The 17,977-nt window shown below is 41.3% G+C and overlaps 4 protein-coding genes across 4 annotated transcripts in view; 2 read left to right on the forward strand and 2 right to left on the reverse strand.

Annotated features, from left to right (window-relative positions):
* Nucleotides 1–4: 4 nt before the first annotated feature.
* LOC113505030 (ubiquitin-conjugating enzyme E2 J1-like) lies at nucleotides 5–2,197 on the forward strand. The gene has a single exon (XM_026887550.1). The coding sequence runs from the start codon at nucleotides 170–172 to the stop codon at nucleotides 929–931; it is 762 nt and encodes a 253-aa protein (XP_026743351.1). The 5' UTR covers nucleotides 5–169; the 3' UTR covers nucleotides 932–2,197.
* A 437-nt stretch (nucleotides 2,198–2,634) lies between these two features.
* On the reverse strand, nucleotides 2,635–4,817 carry LOC113505029 (eukaryotic initiation factor 4A-III). The gene is made up of 5 exons (XM_026887549.1): nucleotides 4,517–4,817; nucleotides 4,062–4,397; nucleotides 3,753–3,975; nucleotides 3,329–3,583; nucleotides 2,635–3,038 (listed from the first exon to the last, which is right to left on the reverse strand). Exons 1-5 carry the CDS (start codon nucleotides 4,665–4,667, stop codon nucleotides 2,786–2,788), a joined length of 1,218 nt encoding a protein of 405 aa, XP_026743350.1. The 5' UTR covers nucleotides 4,668–4,817; the 3' UTR covers nucleotides 2,635–2,785.
* Nucleotides 4,818–5,273: 456 nt separating this feature from the next.
* LOC113505028 (protein hairless) lies at nucleotides 5,274–11,533 on the forward strand. The gene is made up of 3 exons (XM_026887548.1): nucleotides 5,274–5,917; nucleotides 7,313–8,767; nucleotides 9,043–11,533. The coding sequence occupies exons 1-3, from the start codon at nucleotides 5,743–5,745 to the stop codon at nucleotides 9,069–9,071; spliced, it is 1,659 nt and encodes a 552-aa protein (XP_026743349.1). The 5' UTR covers nucleotides 5,274–5,742; the 3' UTR covers nucleotides 9,072–11,533.
* A 2,266-nt stretch (nucleotides 11,534–13,799) lies between these two features.
* Nucleotides 13,800–17,977, reverse strand: part of LOC113504993 (metastasis-associated protein MTA3) — a 38,639-nt gene continuing 34,461 nt past the window's right edge. Inside the window, exons 5-17 of the mRNA XM_026887513.1 lie at nucleotides 17,837–17,954; nucleotides 17,411–17,613; nucleotides 17,067–17,255; nucleotides 16,810–16,943; nucleotides 16,276–16,403; nucleotides 16,068–16,174; nucleotides 15,849–15,971; nucleotides 15,568–15,784; nucleotides 15,227–15,490; nucleotides 15,024–15,143; nucleotides 14,658–14,815; nucleotides 14,476–14,582; nucleotides 13,800–13,971 (exon numbers count right to left, since the gene is read on the reverse strand). Of these exons, the coding sequence (XP_026743314.1) occupies nucleotides 13,800–13,971; nucleotides 14,476–14,582; nucleotides 14,658–14,815; nucleotides 15,024–15,143; nucleotides 15,227–15,490; nucleotides 15,568–15,784; nucleotides 15,849–15,971; nucleotides 16,068–16,174; nucleotides 16,276–16,403; nucleotides 16,810–16,943; nucleotides 17,067–17,255; nucleotides 17,411–17,613; nucleotides 17,837–17,954 (2,040 nt within the window). The remainder of the gene's footprint in view (nucleotides 13,972–14,475; nucleotides 14,583–14,657; nucleotides 14,816–15,023; nucleotides 15,144–15,226; nucleotides 15,491–15,567; nucleotides 15,785–15,848; nucleotides 15,972–16,067; nucleotides 16,175–16,275; nucleotides 16,404–16,809; nucleotides 16,944–17,066; nucleotides 17,256–17,410; nucleotides 17,614–17,836; nucleotides 17,955–17,977) is intronic.

A 17,977-nucleotide genomic window follows, 5' to 3' on the forward strand; every position in this document is an offset into this window, starting at 1 on the left:
ACAGTCACCTGACATTTGACAAGTTTGACTGTGGCCATATACAAAAGGATTTTGTTATCAAATTTTCTTGTGATTACATCAATAACATACGTGTACCTCTGCCTGTTCATTGCGTCATATTAATTATCATACAGTCAGTTACTCCGACCCGTTCTGTATTTCGTTAAATATGGCTGAAATCAGTGAAAAGTACAATACAAAATGTCCTGGTGTCAAACGCCTAATGAGAGAGGCCATGGAGTTGGCGGAGGCCACTGAAGAGTATTGTGCGCGTCCCTTGGAGGACAATCTCTTTGAATGGCATTTCACAGTACAAGGACCAAAAGGAACGGACTTCGAGGGTGGTATCTACCACGGCAGGATACTACTACCAAAAGAATATCCAATGCATCCACCTCACATTATACTTTTGACCCCAAATGGACGATTCGAGGTAAACAAAAAAATTTGTCTATCCATTTCTGGACATCATCCTGAGACTTGGCAACCATCATGGTCCATAAGAACTGCTCTCTTGGCACTGATCGCATTCATGCCGACGCCTGCGGAAGGCACAATTGGTTCGCTCGATTACTCGCCTGCTGAGCGCAAAATCCTCGCAAAAAAATCAGTTAGCTGGGCCTGCTCTCAATGTGGTGAGATAGCAGCCCTGCTTTCGTCAACAACAGCAGCAAAACCCATCACTGAAGAAGAGAAAACAGTGTTGAATCAGATTGCATTTAAAGCTGAAGATGAGCAAACTGCCAAGCCACCAGAAGAGCCAGCCCACACACAAGAGCCTGAGCCTCAAGTGTTGGAGTCATCAGAGCCCACCAACAGTTTCCTAGATCAGCTGACAGAAATCCTTGTAGCCCTGCTAGTGGGAGCAGTTGGGATCTTCATATATAGGCGTTGGAATGCGCACTACCCTACTTCTGAGACCGAGCTGTAATTCATATATGTGTTTAGTCTTTAGGGCCTAAGAATAATTTTGAAGTATTCGCAAGTGATGTCAGGTGACGAAATACACCCTCATCATTTGAAAGAGATCATATTTCAAATTGTGGTGTTCACTCAATTGGGATTCATTATACATAATATGATTTTCCTTTCTTATATACCATTTTGATATGATTTGATTTGTCAATTGTGCCTTAAGAATAAGGATATAATACTTATAAGGCGTCCAGATGCCTCTCTAAGAGAAAACAAAATGACATCACTCTATTGTTTTGTGATTACTCATATTATATTATAATCTTATAGTTGTTTATTTTGTTTAAGTTATTTATTTTTAAATACCAGAACACATGATGTTGCAGAGTAATTTAATAATTATAGCATTTCAATAGTTACAAAGTAACATTGAAGGAAAGAATTTGTGAGAAATTAACATGTAATAAATAAAACTGGAGATTTTCTTGTCAACAGCTTTATTTATATCTTGCCAAAGATTGTGAAATGATCTTTTAATCTGTGATCTGTGTGTACTCTATGTGACCTACTTTACAAGTCCTGTAATGGCTTGACAACAAAAAAAAAGATATACTGTATGTAAAGCAAACAGATTTTAGTCTTTCAGAAGTAGATTTGTTAAATATGGTCATGTAGACTGGCTCACAACATCTTGTAAAGTCAACTTGTTTAGGTCAATGCCAAATTTTTAAATATGCATGTAATCTTATTATATGAATATATATTTCATTCTTTTACACTTGTGACATGTACACAAGGACATTTAAATGTCTGTTATTTCCACTTTAACTCAATAACACAAAATTAAAACAGAACTATTATAGTAGTGGAATGCACTGTTTTGATATTGCATATTTTTACTGAATCTTCAAATATATTCTCTAAATTCTTATTCAAAATAATGATATACCTACAATAGTCTAAATAATGTATTAAATATTTTACTACATAAGGTAATGATTTCATCAATTTTTAAGTAATATTGCACCATCTTGTGTAGTACACTAGTATTGAGCACAGATTCTGATCTGTGCTGGTAACATTCCAAGAGCTTAGCTGTCATTACAATAATCTTTTGGAATCAATGTATTAATTAAAATAAATGTTCTAATTAAGTAAAATTATTGTAGTGATAAAGTTTGTCTGTATAAATATATTGTGTGTAAATTAGTTGTAACATTGCTTTCAGAATACTGCTCTGCATTGTTTGACTAAAATAAACTTTGTAAGTTCACTACATCAATTTTTTGGTTTTCATGAGTCTACAACACCCCTATTTCTTTCACAATCCTTATTATACTCAGCAGTGTGCTGTGACAGTCTATTGCTATAACGACTGAACTCCCAAGTCCAAGGTTAAGGTGGAGGTGGAGATACCGGCAAACAACAATTCACAATGTTTTAGAATCCATGCATGTTTCATAACGAAATTATCACCTGCTAAAAACGCTTAGGAAAAGATCGTGAGTAAACCAGCGCAAGAAGCCCAAGAATTGAAAGGAATTAGATAGGACCACATCAGAAGCCTACTGTAGCAGGCAGTTTAAAGTCATCATCAAATAGTGGGTATGTCAACCATCCTAATGAACAGTCCTTTTTTTGTTATCCATTTGAATGCAAATATTGTTGGAGAAAGTATATCTTCAAGGAAAGGGTTGATAACTTAAAATTAAAACATACTTCAATTTAAAATTTATTTATTAAGACATTATACCGAGATACATCTAGAAAATAGCTTACATGAGAAGAATTTGGGTGCTATCAATTCCTTCACCACTGTGTGTCTCCAGTTGAACACTGGGTAAGAAAGGTGATGTTTTTGTGACCAGAATTATATTAAATCTGCGACATTCATTGGCATCTCGTCAATTTGGGTGGAGTAGTACTGTTCTATGTCTCTCAGAATCCTGATGTCGTCTGACTTGACGAAGTTGATGGCGACACCCTTGCGGCCGAAACGACCCGACCTGCCGATTCTGTGGATATACAACTCACGGTTGTTCGGCAGGTCGTAGTTTATGACCAGAGATACTTGCTGCACATCGATACCTCGCGCCCAAACGTCGGTTGTGATAAGTACGCGGCTGAAACATAGACGTATTTTTCTTAAGAATTACGAAATATTACTAATTAATTTGATACAGATTAGGATTGCCTACAAAAAATTTTTAACATGCAAAGGTTTGCTAAATAAGCTATATTGTAAAAAAGTACAAATAATCATGCAATCTAATATCACATGGTACAACTGGATGCGAGAAGCCGAAAATCGATCTCAGTGGCGTGCACTTGGAGAGGCCTATGTCCAGCAGTGGACTGCAATAGGCTGATGATGATGATGGTACAACTAAATAAATAGCAAACAATGTATTACCTTTGGCCAGAACGGAACTCCTTCATGATATTATCTCTTTCCTTTTGCGGCATGTCTCCATGCATTGAACTGACTGTGAAGTTGGCTTCCTGCATTTTTTGTGTGAGCCAGTCCACCTTTCTCTTGGTGTTGCAGAAGATGACTGCCTGAGTGATGGTCAGTGTATCATACAGGTCACATAGGGTGTCAAACTTCCACTCCTCACGTTCCACAGCAACAAAGAACTGTTTGATTCCTTCTAATGTCAACTCGTCACTGAAATAAAATAAGAAATATGTTAATTTTAGTACCTAGGTTATGGGAGCTAATATAAAAAAGTAAAGGCACAGAAGTTATGATAAGCTTCAGATAAAAGATTGGATAATACAATAATTTTAATTATACTCATTGAACAATTTGAAAATTTTTAGGACTGCATTCTTACCGTTTTACCAAGATCCTAATAGGATCAGTCATGAATTTTGAAGTCATCTCAAGAATCTCATGGGGAAGTGTGGCAGAGATGAGTACCACCTGTGTGGCTGGAGGCAGATAACGGTACACATCATAGATCTGTTCTTTGAAACCCTTGTTCAGCATCTCATCAGCTTCGTCAAGTACTAGCATTTTTATGGACCTTGTTCTCAATACACGTCTCCTGATCATATCTGAAAGTACATTTACAAGTGACATTATTGATTAGGTAGGCAAGCAACTACATGTTTGTTTTTTCTTAAGCATAGAGGTTACTTACCAAATACTCTGCCAGGTGTACCAGATACAACATGTTGACCATAATCTAATTTCCTGATGTCTTCTCCAAGGTTGGTCCCTCCAATACAGGCATGGCACTGGACATTCATGAAATCACCCAAGGCCAAGATTACTTTCTGAATTTGAGTAGCCAACTCGCGCGTTGGTGATAAAACCAGGACTTGGGTCTCACGTAAAGTTGTGTCCAACGACTGCAGGATGGAAATCGAAAATGTTGCAGTTTTACCAGTACCGGACTGAGCTTGTGCTATCACATCGCGGCCTTTTACGATTGGTAATATGCTTCTTTGTTGGATTGCGGACGGCTTCTCGAATCCTGAAAAATGTGAAAGTGAGTGATGAGTAGGTACAGTCGTGCAACGAACATGAACATCAGAAATGGTGAGCTGGGAATCGTAGTAATGATAGGTAGTTAATAAAAACCCTGATAGTTACCATAGGTGTATATTCCACGCAGCAATTCGTCCCGTAATCCCATAGAATCAAAAGTGGGAATAACTTCCACATCTTCGCTTGTGTCGAATTCGACATTCGACAAATCCTCCGATATTATTTTCCGATTATACGAAACTTCAGTTGAAGTCATTGTAATTTATAGTTGCTTTACCGAAATGTCTAAATATATTTTATAACATATACACAGTCAAATCACCAAAATATTATGTTGAAATCAACGAGGTTGATGCACGCAAACAAAGTGGTGTGGTAGTGTGTCAGTTTCTACACCTCTATCTATCCTTCACTAACACTATGAATCAAACAGAGAGGCAAACACAAAATTAAAACAAAATAAGCCTATCGCCAACATGGCCGCCGAAATTATATTACGCCTACAGAGTAAATGCTAGATACAGATTAAATAAAAAAAGTTAGTTATGAACCATAAAATTAAAAGGTTATTTCGTTCAACTTCCATACACTTGAAATAAAGATAAAGCCATCGCGTAGATTTTTAAATTTCATTTTTATCAATTTTATTAAAAAAAAACATAATCCACGCCGTTTAAAAGTCATACATTTCTATTTGTAACGTTCTCGTTTTCATAGTATGTCTGTTTAGGTGGTAAACCAATGTCTTTCTTTAACTGATCAATATTCTCAGTTTTCCTACCAATTATTTATTCAATTCTGAATAGAGTAAACATGTGTTTTGTTCAATTTCAGCTTCGAAAACTAAACGCATTTAACAACGCATTCGGACCATTCGGATTTCAAGTTAGTATTTGTGGTCAAAAGAACGATCATATTTGATTTTGAACGAATCAAAATGGATGCTGGGTGTGAATGAACTATGTACTGAAAAACGAACAGCTTTTTATCGAGTTGTGTCGTGGGCCCGATTATAATTGGGAATCCGGCGTCGCGATTTTGTTTAGGATTTATTTAAGCAGTGACAAACCAAAAGTGTTATATGATCAAGGATCCACCGTAATATCGTTTCAATTCAGAAGTCACCGTGTCGGTAATGTGTTTATACGAAAGATTCGGTGGAGCCCACAATCCGCAGGTGGCATTAGGATGAGGACTTTGACGGATAAATTGTATGTCGATCCGAATTCGCGAGTGTTTGATGCGACGTCGATCCCCATTCTCGGTGCGACATGGCGAGAAGGTTCGGACTAAAGTGTCGCTCGCGTGATGTATGAGCGGTCAGACATGAAATGCATATACAGGAAGGAACAAACACAACTCTGACAACATGTACCAAAATGACAGAGGAAGTAGACAGAAGACATGGCGTGAATGGTAACAGCAGTAGTAAGGGTACTAGTGAAGATGTTCCTGTGAACAGTTCAGCTCTCACTGCTACTGGTGGGAGGCTCAAATTCTTTAAAGGTGGGTGTCTACTTGTTATGTAGTCTGAGTGACGACGAAAAGGCTGAATCGTAGGAGTCAGGTCAATAGTAATTGTGGCACCCACTGGTCCGCTTAGTGTGTTAAGACAAACTAGAAAGTCATTCATGCTCTGATAAGCCTACATAAGCACATTTGAGTGAGCCGTTGCCAATTGTCTGAGCACAGCTTCTGTGCTATTGTTGTGTGTTTCGTAAGGAGCTGTGGCCACCCTAGCGGAAACAAACAACTATTTAAAATGTCTTGGTGGATATTATTGGTGGTGTACAGTTCAATGTGACTCTAAAAACAAAGTGTAGAACTGATGACATTGCTTTGCAATATAAAGTAATATGTAAAATACTATTTGTATAGAACACCTGTTTTACATATGAATGAGAAATACCTTACAAATTCTTATTTGACAGGTATTATAGTGTCAATGTAACTTGTTTTTTTGCTACTTAACATAATATGCACAAGATAAGTACCTGACAAGATCATGATATCTTGTAAACAATTATGCTTGTGATGGGTTCTTGTGACATTTTTGGTTTTGATTGGACTTGTTACTCAGAATAAATCAGGCTCTTTACATCTTTACAATTAAGTATAAGACTATTTCATTTGTAACCATTAAAGTATTATCCTTAACTTTTATTATGGTTCTAAATGGTGATTTGTTGTTAATTAGTGTGACAATACCAATCATACTTACTAAGTTTTGTATGAGTTGATCATATGTTTAATGAAATATGATGATACATTTCTATACATTAAATACTGTTGCCTTGTTTTGGTCTACATCAGGTGGCTTATTGACAAATAGGAGATAGGTTGACAAACATTACTTTGTAAACAATACTATGTATAATAATGACAGTCACTAAATCACTAATGTAAACATGTTTGTGGTGATTAAATTACTTGACCTATGTACCAAATATGCTTTACATTAAAACAAATGATAAAATTATTAGGATACCAATAAGGCTTAACTTTCCCCTTGAATTACTGTATTTCTCCCTTCTTGTTTTTGTTTATCTGTGTAGGGTGTTAATTTTATGTATACATAATTATTTTTATCAATAACAAACAAGTCAGGGATTAGTTATTATTAATGTAAGTGCTAGTGTTTGATAGATACTTGTGTGTCCATCAAAGTACTTGTATACACATTGTGTGTTTTAGGATTAATTCCAGATTTAACTGCATAGACAATTTTCTTATGGACATGAGTATGTATAGAATAATTGATTTTATAGTCACAAGAAGGTCACTAAGACTGTACAATGTATTTTTAGTTACATAGCAGTTGCTTTAGTGGTATTACTGTTGTTCTGTACTGTTTTTGAAAGAAAGAGAGCATGTAGCACAAAACTTGTTTTGCATTTGCAGATGGAAAGTTTATTTTGGAGCTGGTGCGTGGATGCGCACGGGAGGGCGAGCGCGCGGGCTGGGTGTCGGTGCCGCGCAAGACGTTCTGGCCGCCCGCCGCCGCGCCGCCCACGCCGCCTGCGGCCGCGCACCCGCCCTCCGCCTCGCTGTCCGTGTCCGACGACAACAGCTCCGTGCAGTCCTCGCCCTGGCAGCGGGACCACTGCTGGAAGCAAACCGCACCGCGCAGAAACATTTCCAAAGAGTTAGCCATGTACTATTGCAGACCGAGCACGCTTCACACGGCCGCCATAGAGGTGGCCAGCCGCCTCAAGCGGAGGAGACCGTACGACACCACCCACCTGGATGGTGTAGTCAACGGTACCAGTTCGAAAAGAACTCTGACCAATGGTGTCTGCGACAAGAAAAACGGTGACGTTGGCTCGCCAGAGAACAGGAGTAGTCGGAGTGAGGACGTGGTCGACGGTGCTCCTAAAGCCAAGACCAACTCCGACGACGATCGGTGGACGGAATACGACCGAGAGAAATACTATCATATGAAACTAAAGAAACCGTATCAGTATCGTAAGTTAAGGGTGTATAAAAAGACAAGACCGCCGATAAGACGTAAGGAGTTGACCAAAACAATAAACAAACTTCGCGAGAGAATCTCTTCGCTGCCAGCGCCGGTCAACGCGAAGTTAGCAAATTGTAGGCAAGAGCACATGATGGTGTCACCGAGGAAACGCATCCTCAGGGAACTGGAGAGAGTGAGCCTTGAGGACCAGGGCATGAAGCGGCGTGCGAAGACTGTGCCCGCCTTGAGCACGGCGTCGTATCCGCCGTCGCCGGGGCCGAGCCACACTGCGCATAAGCCAGCTGTAGAGACGCCAGCGCGCTCTCATAATGGAAACGTACCTCGGAAAGAACAGCCCGTTTCCAAGAACGTAAGCAGCTATAGTATACACTCGCTCCTGAGCATGCCGGACGACAGCCCGACCCGGAGGTCGCCGGAGCCGAAGCGGTCGCCGCATTCGCACCCGCCCTCGCTCAAGACCGAGTCACCGTCGAGCGTGAACTCGCCGGACTTGAGCCCCAGCCCGGACAACTACCGCTACCGGTATTCTGCGCTGATGGGCTCGCCGGGGCCGGGCGGGCTGGCGCGCGACTCGCCCACGCCGCCGCCCGAGCTGGCGCGCTACCGCGGCTACGGCGCGCCGGCCTCGCCCTACGGCGTGCGCGCGTGGGGCGGCGCCGCGCCCGCCGCGCAGTACCGCGGCTCGCCGGCGCGCGACGACTGGGCGCGGGACGTGCCCTACATGTACCCGTACTCGTACGTGGGCCCGCACCTGTACCGCTCGGCGCCGCCGCTGTGGCTGCAGTACCCCATGTCGCCCGGCGTGCCGCCCGGGCCCTGGGCGCCGCTCGCCATGCCGCTCGCCAACGACCACATACCTAAGGATGAACCCACTTCAGGTGAGACTCGCCCGCTATCCGACATGCTTAGGTACACAGAGAAAACATTTATTATCTACATTCATTTCATGTTATAGAATGCACTTTATCAAACTTATGCTATTGTTGTAAGAAACCTAGTCACTAAGTCTTGATGAAAATATAAAAATGTAAACACTGGTCGATCGAATATTGTAACGCAATGGTTTTTGCGTTTTTTTCGTTCAATCGACCAGGAATATATAATCTAAATAGAATTTGTTGCCTATCGTAACAGATCTTATTTACATTTCCAGATTTGCCGCTCAATTTGTCGAAACACTGAGATTCAACGGCGCTGGCGCAAGTCTGACACGTGAGACTGAACACACAAACAAACATTGTTTTATTAAATTCGGTCAATTTCGCTTGGTCGTGCGTGACACGTACGCCGGGCACGGCCACGCCATGTGCAAACCTTTCACGTGCGCTATATATGTATCATGTAAACGCGATCTAAGACTATATCAATGTAGCGTATAGGCGAGTCAGCAATAACATGTTAGTATGAGGTATATGAATGATACACGTAGAAGACAAGTCGGACAGGAGGCTTGTGGTGTCATGTCGTCAATAAAATTGTCCTATGAACATTCCACTGTCACACTACGATTGGCGCGTGAAAATGTCCAAAAACTAGATCCCACCTAACCAGCGTTTGTGATCGCGCTGTTGCGATTATTATATATATTGTAACTGTAGCAAATATGTTTTGCAAGCTCGCAAAAATATTTTTGTATAGATTGTGGTTTTCCGACTGAGCACTCTGATCGGGATCTATTTACAAACTAATGTATATTACACTGAAATATTATATTTTAGTATAGATGTATGTATGCAGAGTCATGTGTGTATTTTCATACGAAATATTTGTACTGCGAGTTAAATATTTTAATATTGGCTATTATTTTAGGGTAAGGTTCTAAGATGATCTAAATAAACAAAATACAGTTATCAATTGTTAAATTCAGTGCCTTGAAAGAAATAAAGATATTATGATCATATTTATAAACGAAAGTATTAGGACAAATGTTGGCTTCGTCCAAGTTTACATTACATACATAGGTACTGCTATATATTCATATAAATAAAGTTTTATACAATATAATATTTCTAAACTCCTGTTCCTTGTTCATTTGCAAAATTCCATATGTTTATGTTCGATCTCATTATTTAATTTAGAAAATAAAATGAGGTAAAGACTACAGTTTTGGGAACAAATTTGGATGTGTGTTTAAGTAACATGTATAAAATTAAGAGACATTGTATATAATTTGTGAATGGTGTATTATTGATGGAAGTTCGGGGCGTAGATATATCAGAGCATTAATCGTTTACGACTTATCAGTAAGGAGTTTATTACCTTCAAATAATTATTGTAATTGTACAGTATTTTTATAACGAGTATTTTATAATGTTTATGTTGATGACGGGAGTCTGTCTTGCAGCGCGCGTCGAGCGCGAGGCAGTGCGGCGCCGCGCTCGCCTCGCCACGCTTTGAGATTAAAACGTAGAGCTAGATTTACTGCAATTTTAGTTGAAGTATGGGGTTATGTATTATAAGAACAGTTAAATGACGGTAAGGGACTGACTTCTGATGTAATATTATCATTAATGGAACTGTATAAAATAGTTATATAATCGAAGGCCTACTGTAACGATTGTGTTGTCCTCCAACTAAGTTGACTTAGTGTAAATGTAGCTATAATACATCCTGCTCAATTTAACTCTTGAGGGAATATAGGGAACAACTTTATTTCAATGTTGTAGTGGCCGCGGGAGGTAGCTGTATTTTTTATGTTAAAAATTGTGTGTTGTTACATAGAAATGATTGAGTACATGCTATCCACTCGTCCATTATTTTAGACTCAGATATCTTACGCCGTGGGTTGTGTGTACTCGACAAATTTAAATTACTTTCTACTTGTCGTTACAATAACAAGATTCCGTATCGTGGAATGTGATAACGTTTCGATGTCTTTGCATTTTTTCTATCATCTCACTGCCTCTTGTTACATGGTCCAAAGAACGTAAACTCCGATGTTTAATCCATAGTGCTTCCGTTAATTGTTGTAACTTTATACAGATTCTTTGTACTAAACCCGATTATTTTAATGAGGCAAAGTATAATACTAACCTAATATTCGTTGAATTTGATGGGATGATAGTATTTTGTAAACATGTTATTACTAATTATCTTTGTTTACTATTCCCGGCGGTAACATAATGCTGTTCGCCACCGATAGGTAATAAGAACGAGAGAACAGTCAAGTACATTTAAGTGCCATTTGACAACGCGACAACTCTATTGAGGACTTTCACTTTTTGTGGCTGAAGTGAAAACTTCGCTGTTGGATTTATTAACGCTAAACGCTATATTATATATAAATAACTTCACAGCCACACTGGCGGCTATATCGCTGGCGCCACGACTGTGCACCTCCTCCTTAGTGTTGTCGGTCACAAGCTTTTATTTAAGTATATTTTTATATGGGAACATAGAAAATGCAGACTTCTCCCAACTACAACATTGTTTTACCGCTGTTTTAAGCAATTGCTAAAATATTTTTCTACGCGAATATGTAACACACAAACTTGAAGTATGTGATAGTGCTTTCAAAATAAGTGAGACGCAACATGCAGGTGTCTTAAAATCCCCCTAAATCATATTTATCATACCGAGAAATAGTTATTATCCATTTATATTAAGATGTAGTTATTACTCGAATAAATATAACTTTTTAAAAATTGCTTTTTCTTTAACCTCCGATCACTTGCGCATTTTTAGAGGCGACCCCACATTAGTCGTCTCCAAATGTTTTTATTTTGTATCATTTTAATAGTATGTATGTAAACAAAAACCAAAAATGTCCATATGGACATGTAAACACCCCCACAAATAGGCTGGTATATTTCTAGGAAATTAAAAAAAATGCTCTGCCAATTCCTGGTAACGCTAGCGAGTCGTTAAAATTAGGTAAACTGACTTGCCATCACCACTCAGTCTAAAATTCTAAATACACTTGAACTCCTCTGTTATAATTAAAATAATTTATATCAAGTTACATTGAACTCTAGGTATTTCAAATATAAAATGCAGTGTCTTCATTTTAGCGGGGAGATGACTTTTGAGGTCGCTCCTCGCGAAAAGAACTATGGACGAAAACTATCAGGTGCTACCTCATGGACCTTGTGTTAACATGAGGGAACTTATAATAGTTAGCCTCTGTCTTTAAATAGCATGTGCGGCAGCGTAAGCTCACAGCTCTATTAGACTATTAAATTGCACGTGCAATGCCCATACACGTGTGACCTAGAATATAGTCACTTTACCCGACTCTTAGAAGACGCGCGAACATCAAACTAAAATTAGCTACAAGTACTTTTTAGTGTCATTGACCAACCAGAAAAATGGAGTACTTTTATAACTAATATTAAAAATGCGAAAGTTGGTATGTTTTTTTACTCCACGTTCAAACGGCTGGACTTATTTCAATAAAATTTGGTACTAAGGAAGTTGCCATTCTAAATTAATACTAGATTTAATAACTGTAAAGGACAGGTGAAGCCAGGGCAGAGACTATTTACACAAAAACACGCAATTTTTAACTACTGACACGAAGATGACCGATTTCACTGGCCACTACTTTGAGACTACTACTAGATTGCTAACAACAGGAAAAGTAAGTTCAATATTAATTGAATAATGGAAAAATCTTTTCTTTCTCTTACTGTAATAATCTACAACGCAACATCTTCAAATTATTTTTAAATAACATAATAAAAAATATAATATTACTAAATAATTACCGCATCGATCGCAGGATACCTACTATTAAAGTACCTATTGCGATATAGTACAGACAGCAGCGTAAATTCATTAACAGTTTCAAAGTATCTATTATATATTATGTACATTGCTTGTACATAAGGAGGTTTAATGAGTTTTTGTATGCCAAAGTAGGTTATTTCAGAAACTACTTTTTCCATTTTGAAAATGGTTTTACCAATACAAGGACCATTCAAGTATTATTTAGTACTGCGGCTAAGAAACAATTACTTTTACACTGCTGATTTTTATCCAAACAAATATTAAGCGATTGGACAAAGATTAACAAATATTAAAACATTGGGGCAGTTTATCAATTTGATTGAGGAACTTTTTTTTGGTTCTTCTTCTTTAAAGATTACGATATTGTGTTTCAGTCTTCTGGGCATGAGCAAAATATCATAAATAAAATTAATATAAGAAATCTCATTTATGGGATAGAGAAATTAAGGATTCAAAGTGTATGATTACGTCAATTTAGGGTACAGATTCATTTTTTTGATTCGTAAGGTTTCACCAGAGAAATCGGCCTACTCGGTCGTGTTCCCATTGACTTAAATATAAAGAAAAATGCTAAAATATAAAAATATTTATTTATTGCATTTGTTTTGTTTTTGAGAATTTCTATCGGTTTAGGCAGCTATTTACATCAAGTTCTTTTGTTACATGAGATGATTAAAAACGACAGTTTTTAAATAATGTGTTGTGCATAATACTGATAAATAATTTTAATTCAGTCATTTCTGTCAGTTAAAATCCTTAAAATTATGGTGTGATAGAGTTAAGGAAATAGGGATCACATTTCATTCGGTAAACTTTCATTATTCACAAGATGTAGTTTCCAATAAATAAAATAAAACCAACCTATATTTCAATTTGTGCTTTATTTATGAAAAAAATTGTAAATTATCCTACAATGAATCTCCGAATGAATTAGACTTACATATCGTTTTATGTATCAAATACATTATTTTGCTCGACGCCAGATCAAACCACATAAGAACAATATAGTTTAAAATATTATCTACAGAATCCGTCCTCGGCGATTCGATTACCAAAAATACAATCTTCGTTCGGTCCGGGCGCGGTCCGGGCGCGGCGCGGTATGTACAAGCGCTAGCCCAGCAGCGCCTCCATGGAGTAGGCGCGCGAGGGCGGCGCGGGCGGCTGCGGGCGCGCCTGCTGTCAGTCCAGGATGACGAGCTGCAGCGGCGCGGCGCCGGCGGGGGGCTTGCAGGCGCCCGCCGCGGCCGCCGCCAGCGCCGCCGCGCCCGCCAGCGGCCCGCCGCGCATGGCCCGCCACGGCGCCCGCGCGCCGCGCCGCAGCTCGCCGCACGACAGGTTGCGGCGCGCCGCCCTGCGGGACCACGAGCTTAGTGTTCACACACATCATATCTGATATAAAGATACTCAGTTTCAGGATTTCGCGCACTGTCGCTTTTATTTATAATGTTGCTATTTCTTTAAAACTTACTAGAGTTGAGATTAGAATTTTTATAAATTGAAATTAACAACTAAATATTTCGTTTTAGTGAGGCTTCCTAAATTTACTGATTGTGATATGTGAAAATAATCTTCTTCTCATTTTACCTTTTAGCTAAACCAAGCTTGCAACGAACAAAGATAAAATACTTGCTTCAGCCTGGCCATAATTTGCATTTACATTCAAATTAATTAAATTTTTGTCTCAAAAAAAAAAAAACTGTTTGACCAGTAAGAAGGTGAACCATAGTTTTATATTGTCAGTTTTAAATAAATTGACAGATTATGAAAGGCCGATGATGATTATAGTACTAAATTATAGTATATTAGGACTAAATGATCTAAGGTCATGTCTATAGTTGCCGGTGTGTGTACTCACTTGGCGTTTTCGTTCGCTCGGAAGTAGAGGTCATCGGGCGCATCCATCCAGGAGATGACATGCCGGCGTCCGCCGCGGCCGCTGATGTTGGTCGGCTTGCCGTTGACCTGCACACGAGCGAGCGGTTACAAGTGGGTGGGTGCGGGCGGGCGGGGGGAGGGCGGGCAGGGCTCGGTACTGACGTGCGTGAAGACGTGCGCGGGCAGCGGCTGGCCCGTGGCCTGCGCGCGCGCACACATGGCGGCGTACTGCTCGCGCGAGGGCCGCTGCATGGGCGCCGGGTGCTTGTTGGGCCGCTTGGCCGGCGGCGGCGCCGCGCCCGCCTCGCGCGCGCCCGCTCCTGCTGATACATCACGTTTTTATTAGTCATGGGTCAACAGTTTAATCACGCTACATTATTTGCATCTAATATATAAAATTCTCGTACCTGTCGCTGTTTCCGAATGAGCGTAAAAGAATACGATACCATTAGTTTTCGATCACAATAATGTATTTAATTTCAATTAAAACATCACAACATTATAAATGACAAATCACACGATACTGACTGTCTAGGCCGTTGATGTCGTCGTACGCGCGTCGTTTGAGGGGTTGCGCGGGCGCAGCTTCGGCGCGACGTGCCTCTATTTCGGCACGAGACAACACGCGCTCGTACATCAGGCTACCATCTGAAAAAGGGAATCGTTCTGTTAAGGAGCACTCACGGTTAACTAGTAATAGTACCGCGGAATAGGCGGCGCGGCGCACGTACCTGGCGCCTTGGGCGGCTTGGGGAAGGCGACGTGTGGCGGCGCGGGCATGCGGTCGCGCGGCGTGAGCGCCAGCCAGTCGTGGCGGCCCGGCGCGGCGGGCGGCGGGGGCGCGCCGCGGGCCGCGGCCAGGCGCGCCGCCACCGCGCCCACGGGGCCGCGCGCGCGCGCCGCCGCCGCCGCGCCCGCCGCGCCCGTGCTGCCCGCGCCCGCCGCGCCCGCTGCGCGCAGCTCGGCCCCACCGAGCCCGGCCATCGCTATCGAACCTGAGTAACATAAGAAAACATGTAGGCTGTGTCGATTGCAATGAGAACAAGGGTACCGGCGTAGAGGCAATACTCACACTCATGCTTGACCTGCTGCAGGTTGATGGGCGAGAAGGGCGAGCGCGCGTAGTGCCTGGGGCGGCGCAGCGCGCGCGTGAGGCGGCGCGCCAGGCGCGTGAAGGGCGAGGCGCGCAGGTAGAAGGCGGCGCGCGTCTTCATGACGGGGCGCGCGCCCTCGCCGCTGCCGTGCGCGGTGGCCACGTGCCGCGCCAGGTGCGCGCGCAGCTTGAACTCCTGCAACACGCGCCAGGTGTGAGGCAGGCAGGCGACAGGCCGCGGACGGCGGCGCGACACTTACCTTGGCGCAGTTGAGGACGGTGCAGCGGTGCGGGCGGTGCGACACGGACAGCGCGGTGTCCTCGCCCTCGCCGCGAGGGCCTTTCGCTGCCTCCACTTCTGTCTCACCGAATACGCCAGCGGTCTGTTGCAAGTAATACACATAAAATTAATTTCTGCTTAAAATTCTGAGCAAGTTATGATTCCTCGTGAACAACCCAAATAACCAACACTAACTAACCTTAACTTTGAGACCTCCATATTTTTTCCAGTATTGCCAACATGTGCCGCATAGTCTGTATTGTAAATGCTGCGGGCCCCATGTGTACCACTGGTTTGAATTTGTCACTGAAATAATACAACTCGTTAATTAAACTAGCAATAAGGTAAGATGTCGCTAAATAACAAATTAGGAATAGATGATATTTTGGATTTGGATTTGTGTGTACCTTGACACGACGCGCAGAGTTGTCCGGCGCTGACGGTGGCGGTCCCGTTGGTCCCGCCATTGAGCACGGCGGGCGCGGTCTTGCCGCTGCTGCTGTTGCTCGTTATTAGCGCTGGGTTAGGCTTGTTGCTGCAATTACAAGGTCATATTCATTAATCTCAAGTCTAACGCGTGTACCGTTTTCTTGTAATGATTTCACCACCAAGTTACCGAATAAAAATATTTTTAAATGGTATATCACAAATTAAATTTGGAATTACTACAGCTACAAATATGTATTACTTTTATTGAAATTCGAACAAATTACTAAAAAGCAAAACAAAAATCGCACACTTTTTATTCTATCACATGACATAACACAATAACTTAAACCAATCACAAAAGCGGTGGGAGACTTCGGAATTCAAAAAAGTATTAAAAAAAAACATAAGGAGACTTTCGACTTTCTTTTCTCAATGCTTTTACAAGGCTTTATGTAAAATAATAATAAATACACATCGATATAATATATGCATCGTGTGGTACAAACACTCACTAGTTGGGAATGTACACTTGTTTCAGCTTGGACTCCGCCTCGACCGCCTTGACGCGCTTCTGTTGCACGTAGCGGTCCGTCGTCTTCCACATGTAGTAGTACTCCACAAGGTTTTTTAGCGTCTTCCATGGCAACTGTGTCAATATAATACGATATTAATTATCAAATGGTTAAGATAGAATTTACAATAGGTTATAAATATTAATTCTAGGTTCTAGGTAGAGAGTTACGACGTTTATGGTGATTGGTATACTCACAAAGTCCTGCCGTATATCGGCGAAGTCCTTGCCGTACTTGTCGAGGGCCTCCTCGAAGAGGTTGGCCTCGGACGCGGACCACTCCTCCATCTCGTCGCGGCACAGCACGGGGCCCGACGCCGGCACCAGCGATGACAACGCAGACTCTATGCTGTAGCCGGACTTGTGCAGGGTATCCATCGCGTGGAACTGCACATACATATAGACACTTGTTAATGAAGTCTTTTTAATTAAATTACACGTTTATATTAGAGAAGGCAGATGAATTCTTGATAGTAGCATAAAAATCAAATTCAAGTAAAAATTCTTAGAGTTTATGTCGTAGTGTGATGTATGATACATACGAGTGTGATGTCGCGGCTGGCGGCGGCGGCGGACATGTGCAGCGAGGGCTGCTTGACGCTGGAGGAGCAGTCGAGCGCGCGCGCGAACGTGCCCACGGAGCGCGACACGACGAGGAACTGGTCGATCTGCCGGTCCGTCAGCCCGTGCGACGGCGTCCACACCAGCGTCTCCAGCTCTTCGCTGTTGCGTGGGTCCTCTTCGCCTGCAACAACACGCATTTTAGCATCTTATAAAAGTGCTGAATCACTAATACCAGCCTACTGTAAGCATAAGGCTCACAAAGGATTGAGCAATGCAACTATTTTTAGTGCATACAATTTCATATGAATTAAAGAAAAAGTATTAATGAGTCAATTAGGAAGGCTTAATAAACTATACAATAGTATTTTCAAGTATGACTACGACAACAACATGATATAACATACCTTCTTTTAATAAATTAGTTACTTCAGTCTGATATCTACTTCCAACTCTGATTTCTCCCTTATCTGCTAATAAAGTCTTTTGTGAAGGATCAAATACTAAACAATAAAAAAATGCGTCCTGAAACAAAAAGAGAAAACATT

The sequence above is a fragment of the Trichoplusia ni genome, chromosome 23 (genome assembly GCF_003590095.1).
Source record: "Trichoplusia ni isolate ovarian cell line Hi5 chromosome 23, tn1, whole genome shotgun sequence".
Classification (NCBI taxonomy): Eukaryota; Metazoa; Arthropoda; class Insecta; order Lepidoptera; family Noctuidae; genus Trichoplusia; species Trichoplusia ni.

Excerpts from the sequence above, each read along its gene's own strand:
- LOC113505029 (XM_026887549.1), bottom strand. The coding sequence starts at position 4,667 with ATGACTTCAACTGAAGTTTCGTATAATCGGAAAATAATATCGGAGGAT. Across the intron at positions 4,398-4,516 it reads GCGTGGAATATACACCTATG|GATTCGAGAAGCCGTCCGCA; the intron begins GTAACTATCAGG and ends CACATTTTTCAG. Across the intron at positions 3,976-4,061 it reads TACACCTGGCAGAGTATTTG|ATATGATCAGGAGACGTGTA; the intron begins GTAAGTAACCTC and ends ATGTACTTTCAG.
- LOC113505030 (XM_026887550.1), top strand. The coding sequence starts at position 170 with ATGGCTGAAATCAGTGAAAAGTACAATACAAAATGTCCTGGTGTCAAA.
- LOC113505028 (XM_026887548.1), top strand. The coding sequence starts at position 5,743 with ATGCATATACAGGAAGGAACAAACACAACTCTGACAACATGTACCAAA. Across the intron at positions 5,918-7,312 it reads GAGGCTCAAATTCTTTAAAG|ATGGAAAGTTTATTTTGGAG; the intron begins GTGGGTGTCTAC and ends TTGCATTTGCAG. Across the intron at positions 8,768-9,042 it reads TAAGGATGAACCCACTTCAG|ATTTGCCGCTCAATTTGTCG; the intron begins GTGAGACTCGCC and ends TTACATTTCCAG.